The sequence below is a fragment of the Hoplias malabaricus genome, chromosome 1 (assembly GCF_029633855.1).
Source record: "Hoplias malabaricus isolate fHopMal1 chromosome 1, fHopMal1.hap1, whole genome shotgun sequence".
NCBI lineage: Eukaryota > Metazoa > Chordata > Actinopteri > Characiformes > Erythrinidae > Hoplias > Hoplias malabaricus.
Genome location: NC_089800.1, coordinates 65,133,308 through 65,146,581, shown reverse-complemented (window position 1 = coordinate 65,146,581; position 13,274 = coordinate 65,133,308). Strand labels below are relative to the sequence as shown.

The window sequence follows — 13,274 nt, the reverse complement described above, 5'->3', positions numbered from 1 at the left end:
TTCCTTTCTTTCTTTCGTTCCATTGTGAGCTTCAGAAAAGTACTGCAGTCAGCTGGTGGGAGGCAAACTGTTTAAAACCATTTCAGAAACTAATTATCTCCCCCACATTTTACCATTCTGTCTGTCTGTCTCTCTCTTCCTTTCTCTCTCACACACCTCCCTTGTCTCTCACACCAAGCTGTGTAATAAAAAAAAAAGCCTAAATTCCTTCACAATCATTGATCACTCCTCAAACATACAATTGTTATCATCTTTTCAAAAAGACACTGTTTATTACTCCAGTCCCATAGTGAACACAGCTGTAGCAAACTGTAATACTGCAGTTAATTATTTTGCATAACAAAAATAAACACTTTATTCCTAAGGCATCACGTTTGCACAAGGAACAAAAAAAGGAAAACATTCTCAACAAAATCAACAATTTCTGTGCCAGAAAGTCAGAAGCCATTTCCCTTCATTTGGTTGATCTCCAATCAAAAGAAATTGCAAATTGTATTCATTTCAATACAGGTAGATATATTATAATTATATATATAAAATATGGTTCTGAAAGGATGTAGACCAGTCCACTATGGAAAGGAAACTGACACACACCTAAAAACAAAAATTGAAGATGACTTCCAAGAGGTGTGGAACAAAAACTCCTGCAATTTATTTTGTGATGTCTTTTAAACCCTGATGTTCACCAGGTTAGTGTGAGACCAGAGCCCACTCTGGATCATTGGGCACAAGGCAGGAAAACACCCTGGAGGGGGCGCCAATCCTTCACAGGGTGACACACACACACACACACACACACACCTATGGACACTTTAGAGTCGCCAATCCACCTACCAACGTGTGTCTCTGGGCTATGTGAGGAAACACATGCGAACATGGGGAGAACACAACAAACTCCCCGTGGTGGGACTTGAACCCAAAACTTCCAGGTTCTTGGAGCTGTGTGACAGCGAGACTACCTGCTGCACCACCATGCCGCCCGGTATTATATTTAGTTACTGGAAAATATACTTACATAATAATGTAATGACTTTTACTGGCTATAAAATCAATGAAAGAAGTGGTCTCTGGCTTTAGCACTGTAAATCCCATTAAAGAATATAGACACTGTGTTGAGAGTAGACTGATTGCACATTACAAATGACATATGAGAACCATCTCACACTCACATTCAAATATAGAATAGAAACAACCCTGTTTAAATCCCTTCCTGCATAAAAATACATTTATAATAACAAAGGAGCTCCAGTATGAATCAGAACTAGACTTTACACCACTTTACACACAGAATCTTTACAGAAGCTCAACACCAATACATTACTCTCAGGTATCCTTGTCTCCTTTAGGGAGGGAATAAACTGATGTGGTTCCAAGAGATACCACTTGTATGTGCTTTGGACTACACTTTTCATAACAAAAACCAAAGACTTGTGTCCAGTCGAATTCTATCCACAAATGTAATAAACCGCTCTCGGAATTGAGGAATGTCTGTATTTCAAGTTAAAGCTGAAACTGAACCTGACGGCATTATTGTGTAGCTCAAAATCTCCTACAGTTCTCTAAGGCACGGTGAGATCCATCAAAATGAATTTTTACAGACTCTGAGCTACAGTTTGGCAGTTGAATCTGAATTATGGGAATGTAGCTACAGTCAAGTCAACTCTATATCATCATATATATTGTCATCCTTGGGTAAAAAAATAAAATAAAATCATTAATTGGAGGAATTTCAAACAGAGAATATGAACGATATGAGTCTTTTAAAGCTGCATATGTATTTAGAATCTCTAGGAAACGTATCTAAAACATCCATCCATCCATTATCTGTAACCGCTTATCCAATTTAGGGTCGCGGGGGGTCCAGAGCCTACCTGGAATCATCGGGCGCAAGGCGGGATTACACCCTGGAGGGGACGCCAGTCCTTCACAGGGCAACACAGACACCTTCACTCACACACTCACACTTTCGAGTCGCCAATCCACCTGCAACGTGTGTTTTTGGACTGTGGGAGGAAACCGGAGCACCCGGAGGAAACCCACGCGGACACAGGGAGAACACACCAACTCCTCACAGACAGTCACCCGGAGCTGGAATCAAACCCACAACCTCCAGGCCCTGGAGCTGTGTGACTGCGACACTACCTGCTGCGCCACCGTGCCGCCCGTATCTATGAGACCTGAGTGGACACTGAGGTTTCACTGGGATATTAGCGTGAGGTGACACAGAGGCCAGATTCCCTCTGGAACGTGTATGATTAGAGCATACATAAATAAAGTAAGATGACCTCTTAAAAGCAGCAGGAACTTGGATTGGATCGGTCTGGAAATTAACACATAGGAAAAAAATTCCACATTGATCTTGGGTACAGACGTATAGAAAATGCCAAAAATTGAGCTGACTGTGTTTGGATTTTTAGACATGTCATGGGGCTGTAAAACATAGTAGAAGTAAGAAAAATAAATACATATTTTAAAATACTTATTCCTTTTCTGATTGTAAAGTAACCACTTTCTTTTGACTGTGCACTGGATTCAAGTAGTACTTATTTTTAATATTACTTCATGAGATCAAGGCATTAATACAAACAAAATTCAAGTCTTATCAAATAAATACATTAAATAATTTCAATCCTTAAAACCATTAAGTCCAGTATTTTTTTTGGCCCCCATATACCTGTTTTTCTCTCAGTGACCTAGTTATGCTGATATTCAATGACAACCAACAAAAATAATCATGTATCTCCTACTGATCACGAGCTAGCAGCTTTCAACATAATAACATCTGAACCTCATTGTTTTGAAGGTACTGTAGTCCTACTTCAAAAGCATGTCTCTGGAATTTGGAAACATATGAGAATATTTGAAGGTAGAAAAGTAGAAAATGTTTGAAGCCTCATGCTCTTTCTCTTTGTGCAGATGTAGCTGCTTTGTTGTGGTTTTTGTTGCTACATTTTTAATCTCTGGTGAGTTCTTAGCCAGTAGACCCTGCTTCAATGTTCTCTGGTTTCGTGGTACATTTTGCAGTAGATTTTTCAGTTTGCCTTGGTTTCTCAGTCTTCGCAGAGTTGACAGCCTTCTGTAGGCCACCGTTCTCCTGTTGCTGGATGGAGGAGTTGATTGTTTGTTTCTGAATGAATCGGTGGACCAGGTCTCGGCAGGTTTGGCGGTACTGGTGCCGGAGGAGTGAGTACACAAATGGGTCACAGGCTGCTTTACTGTAGGACAAACTCTTACACAGCACGCCCCAGTACGGACTGATCGGGACATCCACAAACAGCTCCACAACCCTGAACCAGCAAAGACAAATGGCGCATTAGGCAAGTGCTTAAAGATTCAAGGCAGATTATTTTCAGCCAATGAAATTACACAAGACATTACATTATTTTTGGGATGAAAACTAGTGCCATCTTTAAAAAAAAACTATTTTTATTCTGCTTAAATTACAAAGACCTTTACTTCAAGAACACAGTGTAACAAAATTAGACTTTATACAGTGGCCTTTACTCAGCAACTGCCATGTGACTATTAAATGAAAGTTTCTTGTCAATCATTTTTAAATCATGAATTTTAAAGTGTTATAAAGACAAGTGTCCTGTATATGGTAATCAGCAGATTATATAGAGGTTACAACAGAGGTCACAAAATGCAAACGTCTGCCACATCTCATGTCCTACCAAAAGAGACTTAGAGGAGATTCAGTACCTGTGTTTGGGGTCAGTGCACTGACCTGGTGATGACATAAGGGGTGAAGCAGATGACAAAGGTCCCAATGAAGGTGCTGATTTTTCGAGTCGCTCTCTGCCTCCTCTTCTTTTGCTCCTCCAGACATCGCTGTCTCACACTGAACATCACAAGCTCATTAGAATTTCCAAACAATCTCATCAAATCTCTTCACAGTCTCTCTAGTCTCATGGAAATCTCATTAGTCTCTACACACTCTCACCAGGTTCTCCTCACAATCTCTGTCTTGTGGTCTCAAAATCTCTTCACAGCTGACAAATTGTCCAATCACATTCTCCTCAGTCTCATATTAATTTCAACACATTCTCCTCAGTCTTACCTCAATCTCAAACACAGTCTCACTAATTCTCACATTGTCTCTTCATGATTATCTCCTTTCAATATGCCCATATCTCATTACCATCACCATACAATCTCACCAAAGTCTCAATACAGTCTCTTCATGATCTCCTGGTAAATCGAAAATGATCTCCTCATGATCTCCTCAGAACCCTCCTGTATGATCTTATCAGTCTTACCACTATCTCAAATGTAGTGTCACCCAGTTTTATATTTTGTATTCATTATCTCATCATAATCTCACCACTATCTCATATCACTATGCACGCAACTCACAACAATCTCCACACAATCTCACCAGTCTGTTCACAATCTCAGTAGTCTCTTCATGATCTGATGATCCCAAAATATTCTCCTTATAATCTCAAAATGATCTCCTCACAACCCCTGCAATCTCACCATGATCTCATAAGCTCCTATATTCCTTACCACAATCTCCTCACAGTCTTAACACAATCTCAATCTCCCCACAGTGTCCAGCCACTCTCACCAAAATCTGATCATATATCTGTCATAATTCTCATCACAGTTACTTAACGAGCTCCTCGCAGTGTTTACACAATCTCTGAGTTACATCACAGAATCGTCACACGATGGTGACCACTTCTCTAAAGCAGGTTTAAGAAAGTGATGTCGTAAACAGCTGCTGAGTTCACTGTAGAGATCTGTCAAAAAGCTTTTATTTCTCATAAGCTGCTCTGGAGGGTTTTTCGGTGATTGCCTGAAGGCAAACACAACTCTGCACTCTGAAAAATCAACAGAAATGGTGCACTGTAGCTATAATCAAATAAAAAAAAGCAAAACTTAAAAAAAGCAAAACTGCTGACGGACCTGCTCTCATATGCCTAATGTTTCTGACTGCAGCAAAACCACATCTGATATAAACAGTTCTAATCCATTGACACATCTGCACAAACATACACTATGTGGCCAAATGTTTGTAGACACATGCTCATTAATTGTTAGTTCCTCATACAGCTACTAATCATCAGCTATTTATTTAACATACTGGAACACTGCTGTGAGGAGCCCCATGAAGATTAGTGAGGTCATATACTGAGGTTGGATAATTCAGCACAAAGGAGAACACAGTTTCACTGTTCCACAGCCCAGTGCTGGGGACTTTATAGCCCTCTTGGCATAAACAATAGAGACATTCTATTAGACAAATAATTACTGTATTGTTGGGGTGTATTTAATGATCTACCTGGTGCACTTTATAGGGCACAATTTGAGACACAGCCAGACACATTGGCCTCCACTCTCTACACTCTACACTCCCCTCTCTGGTTTTGCTTTTTTGCTTTAATCAAAAGCTTATGTCCTCAATTCAGAATAACTCTGTTGTATGAGGCGACAAGCTAACAATGAATAAAAGTGCCCAGCTTGACACTTCAATATCAGGATGCTGCTCGGAGACATTTGATATATTGCTTTCCTGCCTGAGAGTGAGCGGGAGTGGGAGATGTGCTAGAGCAAAGGCAAATGCGTGGCCAGTAGACACTGTATGGACAAATGTTTATGGACACCTGCTCATCCAAGGAAGGGTATTGATGGATCCATTTTTTTTTCACATTTTACTGCAGTGAGTCTCTACTCCTCTGAGAAATAATTTTCTTATGGAGATTAAATTTGTGTGTGTGAGAGGGTAAAGTGGAAGAGTGGATATAAAAGCTTTCTAAAATACATTAAACTAAACAGTGAATAAATAGAGAGAGACTATAAAGTCTGTGAAATATAATTTGTCTATTTTACACAATGGCCCAATAATCCCAAAGCCAGGGTCTACGCTGATGTCTGTGTAAAGTGGTAAAGAACCAAACTATTTGCAGTCCCTGAATAAACCAACTTATGCTTCATAGGATGGGTCCCAAATTTCAAATGTGTTTAAACCAGAATCTCTGACAGATCGATGTCACTAGGTGTCAGCACCTGTTTTATAATGTGAGGAGAAAGTTATTGATTTAACTGGCATTCATTCATTCATTCATTGTCTGTAAGCGCTTATCCAGTTCAGGGTCGCAGTGGGTCCAGAGCCTACCTGGAATCATTGGGCGCAAGGCAGGAATACACACTGGAGGGGGCGCCAGTCCTTCACAGGGCAACACACACATTCACACTTACGGACACTTGAGTCGCCAATCCACTGGCATTCATATACAGTATAAAGACTATAAAGACTCAGGTAAACTTGTGTTCTTTTGCTTTTATGAGCCAGTTATAATGAATGATACTTACAAGTTGTTACATATAATCTAAAGCTTGTTGTGTTGTCAAACTATGGGTGTGACATGTTGCCTTCTAGATGATGTCTTTTTCGTGGATATCCAAATCCATGCTCATTTGGACATGAAGGCAGAAGTCACATGTAAGCATGTAATGAGCATGTAATGAGCTTTGAAACAGCTGCACATGAGCCTCCCATCACCATGCTCTATATCAAATGTGGGATAAAAGGGTGTAAATTCCCCCAGCACTGAAGAAGAAGAAGAAACATCTTAACTGATCCCGAGGGAAATCTTCTCTGAATTTGACCCATTTGTGGTAATGAAGACACAAATATACACTAGTGAGCAATTCTTCACAAACACTAGGGGCAGTGAACACACACACACACACACACACACACACACACATACCAGAGCAGAGGGCTGTATGCTCAACGGGAATTGAACTGGCGACCCTCCGGCTTCAGTCTCACTTCTCTACCCTTCTTCGTGATACCTTTACTAATTATTCATCATTGGAAAATGATATCATGCATTATGCCATCATAATTTCACAGCAATGTAAAATATCCCATATATATCATAAAGCGGCAGGTGCGAAGCCAGGGGGTAGCCAATTAATCTTCGGCCACTCCCCGGCCCCCCCCAACACTGCTTTGCAGGCAACTTTTTCGGGAACCATTTCTGTAGGGACTCAATTTAACAGAGCACCTCAAACAAGTAGTTCTCCGAAGAGTCGATGCCTGTATCAGTAAATGGGTGACTGATCAAGAAACACTACTAGATCCACAGAGGTTTCACACAGAAAAAAATAAGGTATCATTTTCTGTGCCACCCCTGTGTGAGCAATAGTCTCAGTCTGGCCACCCAATTTTCTAGCTCCACCACTGTAAAGTGGTGCCAGAAAAGTAGAGGCTGGGTTTCATGTTCTGTTCAAAAATGTGTCACAATGCACTTCATAACTCAACACAAGCTCCATTCTGAGCATTTCCACAAGGGGTGCTACAGCGAAAGTAAAGTTGTCTATTGTTAAATGTCACGGTAGACTAGCTGTCTGAAGTCATTTGTAGAATCGATTCCTCAAACAAACAGATATTCCACAAGGGCGAGGCCAGCGTTGAAATTATAATACAGCATCTATTATATTTTACTCATACATGGGGATCTGAAATCTAGTGCTATCTGGATGTTTACATACATACATGCTGTATGATGTCAGCGTTTTAAAAAAGATGAGTTTTGGCTGTAAACACAACTCCACCAGCAACATTCTGGAGAACGTTTTCAGTGGCCTAAAACAGTTTTCTTGTGGACAGGAGTCCAAAGTGCAGACAAAGCCTTCGTTTTTAAAAATATCCAGATATATGTGAACCTCTAGCAAAGAGAAAGAAGCTAGAAATGCTGGATGAGCAGGTGTCCACACGATTATGTCCATAAATAGTAGCCGTAGGTAAGAGCATTACAGTCCAGTCTTACCTGGGATGGATGTCCACGAGCAGCACGAGCGTCTGCATAGTGATGACGTCGATGCGCTTGCAGTGGAAGCGTGCCACGCGCAGCACCTTGAGGTACGTGATGCACAGCACCACGAGTACGAGCAGGAAGGTGAGGGCGTGCATTGACACGGTGTAGGCGGCAAAGTGCGCGCGCGAGGAGGCGGAGTTTGCTGTAGAATCGTAAAGCGTGCAGGAGGCCGTCGGTTGGTGGTAACCGAGCCAGGAGAGGCACGCGGGCGCCACTGAGAAGCCTAGTGAGTGGAACCAAGCGTAGGTGAGCGCGAGCACGGCGTCGCGGCGGCGCATGCGTGAGTGGTAGCTAAGCGGGAACACCACAGCGAGCCAGCGGTCAATGCTAAGCGCGGCCATGCTGAGCATGGAGTTGGAGGTCAGGAAAGTGTCTAGAAAGGCCGCGAGCTGGCAAAGTCCTACCGGAGGCGGTGGCGCGTGGTTCAGGAGACCCGCCACGGTCAGGGGCATGTTACACGAGGTAAGCAGAAGGTTGCAGCACGTGAGGTTAAGCACGAAGAGGCCTGGCACGTGCTTCCGGATCTCAGCGCTGCACGCGAAGCAGGCGAGCACCAGCAAGTTGGAGAGCAACGACACTGCGATGATGGCCACGAGCCCCAAGGACAGTGCCACGTCCACCGCGTGCATGGTGTTTAGCGCGTGGAGTGGGGGTAAAAGGGTGAACCTTGACCACACTGTAGAGTAAGATTAAGGTTTAGGCCAGACACAGACAGGGGTCATTTTTTGGGAAAAAAATCCATAAATAAAACATACCAGGGACAAGCAAATAAGCCCATTATTAAAATTTAATCAATATTTAGCATTTTGATGTTGGAATTGAAGTTACTGAAGTCTGATCAAGTGGATATAAATTTCATAAATGTTCTTCTGTATGCAATAGAATCAATATGTCAATTTTTTATCAGTTTTTTTTCTAGAAGCTGGAACATTTGGTTCTGAAGCTGAAACGGCATTAAAAATAGTTTGCAATTAAGCTTCAAATATATACATTTTTTTCTGGTTAGCTCTAAAGATGATTTTCACTAATATGTGGTGGCAGGGTGAGTGGAGCAAAGCTTTCATTAATGTTCATTAAAATTTGGAGATAAATTCAGTAAACAACTTGAAATAAACATGTTTTTCTTGAGGTTAACCATGTTATTGATAATTGATCCAAATTGAATTAGCTTCTGCTTTTGTCCTGTTGTAAACTCATTAACTATTCTATTGGGTTGTTTCCATAGAGACAAAATGTAGCATTAAATGCATTAACCTTATGAAAATAGAGGTTTACCTGTGGCAGCCAATCACATTTCCCAGATATGCCACGGTCGGATGTCCACATCCAAACTGTTCTCTGAAATAAACATTGATGGTAGATGGCGAAACATTGGCCCGAGTTGTGTATTTGAACATTAATTAATTGGTTATAAAGTCATTTTAAATACATGTTCTGTCCAAACAGGAGCACCGAACTTAACCAGAACTTAACAAATCTGCCGTGCGTTTAGTGCCACGGTGTAAATGTGGTGTGTATTAATGTAAACAAACCGAACCGTTAAGCCACTTTTTTTAAATCAAATATTACTCCGTCACCTCTCGCTCTTCGCGCTGCCGCGTGCACGCTCTCGCGCTCCATGTCGCCAGCCTCGCGCCGGTCCGGCTTGTGGTGGGAAAATCCATGACAAGTTTAGCATAAAAAGTCTCTCACACGCCTCTTTGTGGTCTTCTAGTTTTGACGCGTTTGTGTCTCTCTCCAGCTTCGCAGTCCCCTCCGTTCAAGCGTCGCACAATTGCGCAGTTCGCGAGCTCGTGCCCTGCTCCGGCTCGCGCGGGCTGCTGAGGCGCTTATGGGGGATTTCGTTCGTTTGAGCGCGTTTTATACGTCAGGAATATCGCTCTCCTCCTCCCCCGCATCCTTCATCGTCATCTTCATCTTCATCCTCCTACACCACTGCGATTGGAAATGTCCTCACGTGAGCAGCCTCGCGGGAATCCTCAGGTCAGTGACCTTAAATATTGAGAAAGATAGAAAGAGTTGAAACAATGGAGGAAGGAAGGAATGGAGACAGACGAGGAGGGGAGGAAGATGGAGAGGAGTGATAGACAAAATTGGGAGAATGAGGAGAGACTTGTGAAGAAAAGGGAAAGTGATAGAGAAGTGGGGAGAAATAGAGTGAATGCTAGATGAGAGGGAGAGAAGAAATGGATGGAAATGGAAGCAGAAGAAAACTGACAGTGGGGACAACGCAGAGCCTGAAAGAATAAAAGAGACGTGTGTGTGTGTGTGTGTGAGAGAGAGAGAGAGAGAGATCCCATTTTTTCAGGATGTGGCATCACAGAAGGAATGTAAATATGCTGGAAAATGTAGATATGTTTGGCGTTTAACCCATCGATGGCAGTGAACACACACAATCCTTGGTTGGGGGCCCTCCAACAGTTTCAAAAATAAATTAATTTTAGCTTTTAATTTTTATGCTCCCACTTATTAAAAAATATTAATACCAGACTGCATCTTTCATCATACGTTCTGTTTGTTTTTAGGTTTTGTCTTTAATTTCTCCACCTTTGCCCCACCAAACACTCTGCCTCAAAACAAAGTGGCTTCCCTGAGAAAGAAAGAGCAGACTCCTCTACATTTTTTGATTCAGCGGAACTTACAAGACAAGGTGAGCTCAGGCATACAGGTGGTTAATAGGTGTTTCAGCTCTCAAGAAACCATTTGTTAAAAAATTCTGTGTAATTTGGAGAGGAGGTCCTGTGCAAACTGCTGTGCCCAGGGCCCACTATTTGGTGCTCTGCCCCTCCTCAAAAATACCCACGGATTACTATCCTAATGTATTTAAGATGTTTTAGTTCAAGTTTGTGTTGATAATTCAGGACCCTAACCAGACAACTGTCTTGGACACAGTCTTTTCTAAATTTATTAAAGAAGCACCTAAATGTCTTGATCTCCATTCATTTTGTGGAAAATTACCCCTAACCTCTAGCTTAAGGTATGAAGGTCCCCAAAATGTGAGTGTTTAAAGTTTGGTCCCCACATTGTGATAAATATCTAGACCCCCACACACACTTACTGGAACACCTTCATAGATTCTGACAGGTTTATTCAAACGGAATGATCAGAAAAGTAAAACGTCAGCTCTAAAAACAACTCAAATCAATGTCAACATCTTTCAAGACCGTCTCATCCTTTCAGCTTTTGGGTTGGAGAGATATAACTCCCCCCTCTCTCTCTTTTTCTCTCTTTCACATACACACACACACACACACACACACACACAGACCTGTGGAACAGTACAACTGTGTGTTCTCTGGATTAAAGAAGCTCCATCCAATTCCTTTGTGATGATCTGGATTTGTGTAACAACAAATAATCATCCACAGTCAGCACAGAAACCTCAGTAATGTGCTGTCTGCCATCTTGTCCTCACAGCAGTGTTTCAGCATCGAGTGTAAAACCTTTTTTGTCCTAGGCACTAAAGCCACTCATAGACTCTTTATCTGAAATAGCCTTCTTTTCAATTAACGTAAATTAATGGTGAAGAGTCTGAAAGAAAAGCCAAGTGAGAATCATCCTCCCATGAGGAAACGGTATTAAATTCCCCAGACCCAGCTGAGGAATGTGAAGATAACATTAGCTTAATTCAAAGTGATTAATTTCCTCCCACCAGCCAGATTCATGTGAAAGGCTTCTCACAATCATAGCTTTAAAATAATCGATTCAGGCTTTTTCCAAGTCAACCGCTTTGTCCACCTTAAAACCTTTTAAAACATTTGGCTCTAGGTATCATCTATTTTTCTGGGTATATTGAACATGTTCCCAGACAGCGTGGTGCTGCATGCACAGCCATTATGCCTGGGGGTCCATGCCCCTGGTCACTTTCAGTATGAATATGTGACTACATTATTGATGACAATTATGAAAAGATAACACTTTACCGATCACAGATTTCATTTCTGCAATCGGCAAAACAGCCTCTAACAGTGGTGTATTTTTGCTAGCACATAATACTTAAAATTCTACAATATTTAGCCAGGTGGTAGGGGTATAATATATATATAATATATATATATATATATATATATACAGGGGTTGGACAATGAAACTGAAACACCTGTCATTTTAGTGTGGCAGGTTTCATGGCTACATTGGACCAGCCTGGTGGCCAATCTTCATTTATTGCACATTGCACAAGTAAGAGCATAGTGTGAAGGGATATTCCGATGCTAACCCGGATTGTATCCAAAAAACATAAAACCACGGCTGCCCAAATCACGGCAGAATTAAATGTGCACCTCAGCTCTCCTGTTTCCACCAGAACTGTCCGTCGGTAGCTCCACAGGGTCAATATACACGGCCGGGCTGCTATAGTCACACCTTCATGCCAATGTCAAACGTCAGTTTCAATGGTGCAAGGAGTACAAATCTTGGGCTGTGGACAATGTGAAACATGAATTGTTCTCTGATGAGTCCACCTTTACTGTTTTCCCCACATCCGGGAGACTTACGGTGTGGAGAAGCCCCAAAGAAACATACCACCCAGACTGTAGCATGCCCAGAGTGCAGCATGGGGGTGGATCAGTGATGGTTTGGGCTGCAATATCATGGCATTCCCTTGGCCCAATACTTGTGCTACATGAGTGTGTCAAAGCCAAGGACTACCGAACCATTCTGGAGGACCATGTGCATCCAATGGTTCAAACATTGTGTCCTGAAGGCGGTGCCGTGTATCAGGATGACAATGCACCAATACACACAGCAAGACTGGTGAAAGATTGGTTTGATGACCATGAAAGTGAAGTTGAACATCTCCCATGGCCTGCACAGTCACCAGATCTAAATATTATTGAGCCACTTTGGGGTGTTTTGGAGGAGCGGGTCAAGAAACATTTTCCTCCACCACCATCACGTAGTGACCTGGCCACTATCCTGCAAGAAGAATGCCTTAAAATCCCTCTGACCACTATACAGGACTTGTATATGTCATTACCATGATGGATTGACACTGTATTGGCCACAAAAGGAGGCCCTACACCATACTAATAAATTATTGTAGTCTAAAACCAGGTGTTTCCATTTCATCATTTCATTGTCCAACCCCTGCATATATATATATATATATATATATATATATATATATATATATATATATATATATAGGTCTGTTTTTTTTGTTAGCCCTTAAACATCTACAACTTTTAGCTAGCTGCAGTACTTTTTCTGTGCTTATTGAAACCCACAGCGACCCTGATAAGGATGAAATGTTTATAGGGAAAGACTGAGCAAAAGTGTGGTAGGGTGTTGTTAAAGTAAACAGAGATGATGTAAATTCATGTTGCCATACCTTGGTGGTGTTAAAGTGTGAGTACCATTTCCACCTGAGATCTGTTAGATGTGAAACAGGTCCAGAGCCTCAGCGAGAGCCAGACACCCCCATTATCTCTGGCTGTGGACGCT

At 41.8% G+C, this 13,274-nt stretch overlaps 1 protein-coding gene across 3 annotated transcripts; it reads right to left on the bottom strand.

The window, feature by feature from the left end:
• Positions 1–283: 283 nt before the first annotated feature.
• On the bottom strand, positions 284–9,493 carry gpr26 (G protein-coupled receptor 26). 3 transcript variants are annotated; one of them, XM_066681569.1, is made up of 5 exons: positions 9,410–9,493; positions 9,108–9,170; positions 7,785–8,508; positions 3,728–3,841; positions 284–3,287 (listed from the first exon to the last, which is right to left on the bottom strand). In XM_066681569.1, the coding sequence occupies exons 3-5, from the start codon at positions 8,459–8,461 to the stop codon at positions 2,972–2,974; spliced, it is 1,107 nt and encodes a 368-aa protein (XP_066537666.1). In that variant the 5' UTR covers positions 8,462–8,508; positions 9,108–9,170; positions 9,410–9,493; the 3' UTR covers positions 284–2,971. The 3 variants fall into 3 exon arrangements, with proteins under 3 accessions (XP_066537666.1, XP_066537675.1, XP_066537684.1); XM_066681578.1 differs by having other exon boundaries at positions 7,785–9,170; XM_066681587.1 differs by lacking the exon at positions 9,410–9,493 and having other exon boundaries at positions 7,785–9,248.
• Between the last annotated feature and the right edge of the window lie 3,781 nt (positions 9,494–13,274).